The sequence below is a fragment of the Carlito syrichta genome, unplaced genomic scaffold, assembly GCF_000164805.1.
Source record: "Carlito syrichta isolate Samal-C Ts95f unplaced genomic scaffold, Tarsius_syrichta-2.0.1 Scaffold302955, whole genome shotgun sequence".
In the NCBI taxonomy this organism is placed as follows: Eukaryota; Metazoa; Chordata; class Mammalia; order Primates; family Tarsiidae; genus Carlito; species Carlito syrichta.
Window position 1 is genome coordinate 277,060 of NW_007247051.1, and position 7,895 is coordinate 284,954.

Below are 7,895 nucleotides of genomic sequence, written 5' to 3' on the forward strand. Positions count from 1 at the left end.
CTGAGGCGGAAGGATCGCCAGAGCCCAGCAGGTCGAGGCTGCGGTGGCCGGGAGCGGCCACTGCACTACAGTCTGGGGGGCAGAGTGAGACTCCAACTCAAAAATAATAATAATAATAATAATAAGATTAAAACCATCCTCTTAGTATGATCTTCACAATCCCGACCTTATTCAAAGGGATATTTTTTTTTTCTTTCAAAAACTAGGCTGAAATGCTAGATAAGAAAATCCTCAATCTGAAAACAATTTGCAACAGAAAGTAGAATCTCCATTTTGGAGACCATCTGCTAAAAAGCAGTTGATGGGAATAACTGATGCCTTCCACATGCTATCAGGCAGCAGAGTTGCTAAGGCCAGTGAACTGAAAGAACATACCTGGTCACAGCAGCAGCGAATGTCACAGGTCCCAGCTGTTAAATTACAAGGACAAGTACCAAGGGGCTGATAAACCTGATTAGGAATGACAGTCACGTTCTCTGAAAAGTACATACAACAGACAAGTGCAGCTGTGAAATACTCTGAAAAAGCATTGTCACATGTTTGATATTCAAAAGAAAGCTGAATCATCTTGTTCTATAAAGCACCATCAACAAATATTCCGCATTAAGGAATCAGTGAAATGAGCTATACACGAAATATATCCAAGGCCCCATGTACTATTCCAGCGAAAACTCAATTATAAGAAAACACTAGTTATCATGAACCGAAAACATCACAGTTGATCTCAAAAATTATTGGCTAAAAGTTACAAGTTAAGATAAACATACTGATCTTATTTTTTGATACACGGAGCGATCCTTTCATAACACATCCTGACATTAAGAGCATGCTTCGTCAAATTCATTACCTCTTTTTAGTAGATAAAACTGAAGCCATGGTAACATTTTTAGACTGCTTATCTGGAATCCATCCAATCACAAGATAAATTAATTATGCTACATGCTCGACCCCACGTCCTATTAAATCTAGACCTTCACATCATGATTTTGTTTTTAGTGTGTGGGGGAGAATGCTGAAGCAATTTTAGCTTGCAATACGCCACCTCCCTGCAGCCAATAAGAAAAGCCCGCCTATCGCAAAGCTGGGACATCCCCTCCTAGGATTTAGACCCCTCCAGCCCATTCTCCACATGCAACTGTAGGGATCTTTCTAGAAAATATAATAAACCACATCGCTCTTCTGCTAAAACCAGTCCCTTGGTTTCCCATGCCCCCACCCCACCGCGGCACCCTGTGATCTGCCCACCTCCCTGTCCAGGCTCCCCACCCTTGCTCTCTACACTCTAGCTCCATGCGTATCTTGCACACCCAGTTCCTGGCCTCTGCATATACTGGTCTTGGAGAGCCCCTGAACCCCTTTTCCCCTCCACTTTCTCCTCAGTTCCTCAGCTGAAAGGTCATCCCCTTAAAAAAGGCCTGAAATAAGCATCCCAGCTAGAGTCGGAGCTCCCCTCACCACACCAACAATTTTTCCCATTCTCAGCACATCTCCTTTTCAGTCTCACTGCATCTGCTATTTACTTATTTTTTTCTTTTTTTAGAGGCAGGGTCTTGCTTTGTCATCCAGGCTGAGTGCAGTGGAACAATCATAGCTCACTACAACCTCAAATTCTGGGGCTCAAGGTATCCTCCTGCCTCAGCCTCTCAAATAGCTAGGACTACAGGTACATGCCACCACGCCCAGCTTATATGTATAATAATTTTACATTGCCTAGCAGCCACTTTAAGAGGAAAAAAAACAGGTGAAATTAATAATGTATTTTACTTAAGCCAATATATAAAAATAATATCATTTCAATAGGCAATCCATGTAGTTTATTAATGAGCTAGTTTACATTCTTTGTCTCATAGTAAGTCCGCAAAAACAGGTGGCTATTTGGCAATTATGGCACATCTCAATTGAGACTCACCCCCTTTTCTTTTCTTTTCTTTTTTTTTTTGAGTCAGAGTCTCACTCTGTCACCCAGGTTGGAGTGCAGTGGCACACTCACGGCCACAGCAGCCTCAACCTGCTGGGCTCAGGTGATCCTTCCAAGTAGCTGGAACTACAGGAGTGCGCCAACACACCCAACTGTTTTTTTTTTTTTTTTTGAGTTGGAGTCTTACTCCGTAGCCCAGGCTGGAATTCAGTGGCATACTCATAGCTACCCCAGCATCGACCTGCTGGGCTCTGGTGATCCTTCTGCCTCAGCATTCCAAGTAGCCAGAACTACAGGCATGCGCTACCACACCCAGTTAATTTTTTATTTATTGTAGAGATGAGGTCTCGCCAAGTTGCCTGGACTCGTCTCAAACCCGCAGACTCAGGTAATTCACTCACCTCGGCCTCCCAAAGTGATGGGATTACAGGATGAGTAACCAAGCCCAGCCTAATTTTTTTATTTCTTGTAGAGACGAGGTCTCACCATATTGCCCAGGCTGGTCTCGAACTCGTGGGCTCAGGCAATCCTCTCACCTCTGCTACCCAAAGTGCTGTGATTACAGGCATGAGCCACTGTGCCTGGCTGAGACTTACCCCTTTCAAGTGGCCACACGTGGCTCACGGATGCTGCACCCAACAGTGCAGGTGAGACAGACATGGATTATCACTAGAGTGGAGGGGGCTGGGTTATGCACGGGGGCTACGCTGAAACACAGCAGCCTCCCCCCACAGGAAGAAAAGCCAGGTAATGAGACCATGGGACCATAACAGGAAGACACCAAAACAGATCTGTCAAGGGAACCCATGGAAAGTACTAGGCTTAGGCTGTGGGGTCAGGAAGACTTGCCTGGCAGAGAGAGACTGTGCGCTGAGCTGGAAACATAGTCTGTCCAGGTGAGAGGGCTGCTGAAGAGCTATAAGAAGACAGAGGGGGCAGACAGACAGATGGAGCAATTTGGTCGCAAGGGAGAAGGCAGGGGATGCGAATGGGAAAAAGGCAGAGGCGGAGAAACCAGCTCAGGAGAGGATGGAGTAATTCAAGAAAGGTGATATGCCTGGGGGTAATATGAATGGAGACAAGGGAAACAGTTAATAGACAGATGCTTGCATAATCTATCTATATGTCATTTGCTAGCTTTGTTGCTCCTAAGTATACCACATATCTCCTGTCCTTCCATCCATTTCCATCCATTTTCTAGTTTTGATCTCTTTCTGAGTGGGCGCAAAATTTTTCATACCTTCATGGGGTCAGAATGGACATCTCAATTACCAATCTGCAAAAACTCTCAATTTCCTATTGAGGACATTCTGTATTACCTAAAAATACTCAAGCTTTTTTTTTTTTTTTTTTTTTTTGAGGCAAAGTCCCACTCTGTCACCCAGGATGGAGTGCAGTGGCAGGTTCATGGCTTACTGCAGCCTTGACCTCCTGGTGGGCCCAGGCGATCCTTCCTCCTCAGTCTCCCAAATAGTTCTGGGACTACAGGCACATACAACCGTGTCTGGCTAATTTTTTTTTTTTTTTTTTTTGTAGAGATGAGGTCTTACTATGTTACCTAAGCTGGTCTTGAACTCCTGGGCTCAAGCAATCCTTCCGCCTTGGCCTCCCAAAGTGCTGGGATTACAGGTGTGAGCCACTGAGCCCAGCTGCAAATACACGTTTTGATTTCTGGCTCCTTTCTGACAAAAGATACCATGCTATTAATATATGAACCCATTTGTACTTGCTTTTTTCACTGAACAATTTATCTTGGAGAAATTTCTATACAAGTACACTAAGGGCACGGTAGTCTGCTGAATGACACTATCATTCTCACATCTCTTCTTCCTAAACTTCCAGAAGAGCAAGGAGGACCATCCAGTTAAGGGATGTGATGAGAGAAGCAGTGCAAGAACCTCCAAGTGACAGATCTTTGCTACTAAAGAACACTTCTACCCCAGCCCACGTGACCAATAAAGGCAAAAGGCACCAGAGTTTTCTGCAGGGGACAGGGAACATAGTGGTGGTACTTATTACAGCAGACCCTTCAACACTGGCACATCTAGTTGGAATCTCTTTTGCTTTTAGGACACTAACGTTATGTGAGAGGGAGAATAATGTAAAACCGTTTTCTCATGTTCAAAGAAGCAGGAGCATGTGCATAATATTTGCTATAGTTCGGCAGTATCAAAGCAGAAAATGATGTAAATTCCCTTTTAGCAAGAGACGGATTAAATAAACAAAGGTCTAGCCACACAACGGATACTATGCAGTTATTTAAAAGAATGAGGTGAGGCCTGGCGGTGGCTCAAGCCTATAATCCCAGCACTTTGGGAGGCCGAGGCAAGAGGATTGCCTGAACTCGCAGGTTCAAGACCAGCCTTGGTGAGACCTCATCTCTACAATAAATTAAGAAAAATTAGCCAGGTTTGGTGGTGTGTGCCTGTAGTTCCAGCTACTTGGAAGGTTGAGGTGGAAGGATCACCTGAGCCCGGCAGGGTGTGGTGGCCATGAGTGCACTGCACTCCAGCCTGGGCAGCAGAGTGAGACTCCAACTCAAAAAAAAAGAAAGAGGTGAACCTACACATGCTCATAGGGAACAATATCTGAATTATATATTTTTTACAGTATAGAATCACAAATTATGTGATAAACGTACATCAGTTTTAAAGGGAATACATACTTCTATGAGCATAAGTTAAAAAGCTAACTTTAAGGAGGAGAGTTGGAAGTCAAAAGCATTAATTGAAAATCTGCCTCGGCCGGGCTCGGTGGCTCAGCCTGTAATCCCCTACTTTGGGAGGCAGAGGTGAGTGAATTGCCTGAGCCCACATGTTCAAGACCCACCAGGGCAACTTGGAGAGACCTCATCTCTACAGTAAAAAAAAAAAAAATTAGCCGGGCGTGGTAGCGTGTGCCTGTAGTTCCAGCTACTTGGAATGCTGAGGCAGAAGGATCACCAGAGCCCAGCAGGTCGAGTCTGCAGTGGCCGGCAGCAGTGAGACTCCAACTCAAAAAAAAAAAAAAGAAAAGAAAATCTGCTCTTTCTACACAATTCTTCGTAAGTCTTTCCTTTCCTCTTTTTTTCCTTTTTCTTTCTTTTTTTTTTTTGAGTCATAGTCTCACTCTGTCGCTCAGGTTGAAGTGCAGTGGTGTGCTTATGGCCACCACAGTCTCAACCTGCTGGGCTCAGGAGAGCCTTCTGCCTCAGTCTTCCAAGTAGCTGGAACTACAAGTGGGCGCCACCACGCCCAGCTGATTTTTGATTTATTGTAGAGACGAGGTCTCACCAAGTTGCCCAGGCTGATCTCGAAGCCCTAGGCTCAGGCAATCCTCTTGCCTCAGTCTCCCAAAGTGCTGGGATTAAATGCTTGAGCCACCATGCCTGGCTTTTTTTCCTTTTCTTAAGCTGGAATAAGGAGAATCAAGGCATGGAAACAAATTTCATCTTCTCCAAAGTAAGATTTAAGGTGGTTTCAAAGATACAAACAGTAGAGTAAGATAAAATAAATCCTAGTTAAATAAAATACTACAAAATGAAAAGTTTTTAAATAAGAAAACTAAACAAAAGAAAAATAAGGCCGGGCATGGTGGTTCACACCCGTAATCCCAGAACTTTGGGAGGCCAAGGCTGGAGGATTGCTTGAGCCCAGGACTGCTCTATCACATAATAGAGACCAGCCTGGGCAACACAGCAAGACCTGCCTCTGTAAAAACCCCAAAAATAAGCCGGGCATGGTGGTGTATGCCTGCAGTTCCAGCTAGTCGGGAGACTGAGGCAAAAGAATCTCCTGAGCCCAGAAGGTTAAGACTGATGATGCCACTGCACTCCACCCTAGGTAACAGAGTGAGACCCTAACACAAAAATATAAATAAATAGGAAAAAGAAGTTTAGGAAGGCAAGACAAACTCAAGAGTAAGGTTAAGTGCACTTTTCAAACTACATGGCATGCACTTATAATCAAACAGTTAAATTTGACATGAACACTTTGACAACTGAAGACGTCACTTGCCTGAGGCATTATGGGTCAGAGATGAGTTTGCGTAAATTTCCACCTGAATGAGTAGATGTGCTAAACAGGATGAATTGTGAGATGCTGAAACCAGAAGCGTCTGAATGATGCAGGGGGACTCTGAGAAGGAATCTGTCTCATTAGAAGAACACGACTCCAGCCCCTTCCACCTTACTGTTACTTCCAACACATTCTGAAAGAAAATGCTGTATTTTTCAAGTGACTCAAAATAGCATCTATAAGAATACATTATGAAAAACACAATAAAAGTACACATTTACTTCAGTGCAGGTTATAAATTGGGGAAAATCCATTATAAAGATACAGAGTTCTCGTCAATTCCACTCCATAAACCTACAGTAATACGCAAGCCCTGATTCTTACTCCTTCATTTAACATAGAAGCAAACAGCTTTTGGATACTCAACGAAAGCTAAGCATAGGTCTGATAAATTAGCTCCGTTTATCTAGCACCTTTTCAGTTTATCATCCTATCCAAAGAAGAGTAAATAAAACAGTTAATGAAAAAAATCCTCAGTTGATCTCAGAATAGCTTTGGACAAGTAAATGTTCACTCCTGGCATACAAGCAGAGCTGGTCTTTCTCATCCTTTGATCTCCAGAGTTGATGTCTGGCACATACAAAGTACTCAATAAACATATATTAAATAGAAGATATTTAATCTCTCCAGGTTTGAGTCCTCTTACATATAAGCTCAGAGTTGGGAAAGGTCAGCGTTATGAAGCTTTTTGAGTCGCAGTCCCTTTTGATAATCTGACAGAAGCTGGTGAACCTCTCATCAGAAAAATGCACACACACATAGAACTTTACAAACAATGTCACAGGAAGCAGACTCTGTGAAATACATCCAAGAATCCCTAACCCTAGAGCCCCTGGACTAGATGAGTGTCTACCAGATACAACAGCCCACAATTTCATGATAGTCCTGAGCGCAGAGAAAGCAATACCTTGTCACATCAAGACAGCATTGCAGAAACCCTAGACGTAGGCTTCTACAGAGAAGGTTTTGCTTCTGATCTTACCGCAGTGGAGGTCACAGTCACACTCCAGTCTTCTGTCTCATTGACTAGCACTCCACAAGTTGGAACTGGCAAGACTCCTAAGGGAGAAAAGATTAGAATTTAGGGCAGTAGGCCAGGTACAGTGGCCCATGCTTATAATCCCAGCACTTTTAGAGGATTGCCTGAGGCCATGGGTTTGAGACCAGCCTGGGCAACTTAGTGAGATCTCATCTCTACAATAAAATCAAGAAAAATTAGCTGGGCTTGATGGTGCATGCCTTTAGTTCCAGCTACTTGGAAGGTTAAGGCAGAAGGATCGCCTAAGTCCAGCAGGTCCAGGCTGCGGTGGCTGTGTGCGTGCCACTGTCCTCCAGCCTGGGCGACAGAGTGAGACTGACTTTAAAAAAAAAAGAATTAGCTGGGCGTGGTGGCTCATGCCTATAATCCCAGCACTTTGGGAGGCCAAGGTGAAAGGAATGCCTGAGCCCACGGGTTCGAGACCAGCCCGGGCAACTTAGTGAGACCTCATCTCTACAGTAAACCAAAAAATTAGCTGGGTATGGTGGCACATGCCTGTAGTTCCAGCTACTTAGAAGAATGAGGGGAAGGATCACCTGAGCCCAGCGGGTCAAGGTTGTGGTAGCCGTGAGCGTGCCCCTGCACTCCAGCCTGGGCGACAGAGTGAGTCCCCAACTCAAAAAAAATAAAAAATAAAAATAATTTAAGGCAGTAAAGCCCCGCAGCTAAGGGGGTCTACGGTTGAGTCAGACTGCCTACGATGGAATCCCTTCACAAGATTGGGCCCTTTACAGGTTGTGAGATATTGGGCAAGTGACAAGTTCTCTGAACTTCAGTTTCTTCACTGGTCAAATGGGATGAAAAGATATTACTGGGTTTTTTGTTGTTGTTGTTGTTGTTGTTGTTTTGAGTTGGAGTCTCACTCTTGTCGCCCAGACTGGAG

At 44.2% G+C, this 7,895-nt stretch overlaps 1 protein-coding gene across 1 annotated transcript in view; it reads right to left on the reverse strand.

The window, feature by feature from the left end:
- Positions 1-7,895, reverse strand: part of TCTN2 (tectonic family member 2) — a 19,141-nt gene that overhangs the window by 10,258 nt on the left and 988 nt on the right. The window contains exons 3-5 of the mRNA XM_021711971.1: positions 6,956-7,032; positions 5,914-6,106; positions 376-476 (exon numbers count right to left, since the gene is read on the reverse strand). Coding sequence (XP_021567646.1) covers positions 376-476; positions 5,914-6,106; positions 6,956-7,032 — 371 coding nt within the window. The remainder of the gene's footprint in view (positions 1-375; positions 477-5,913; positions 6,107-6,955; positions 7,033-7,895) is intronic.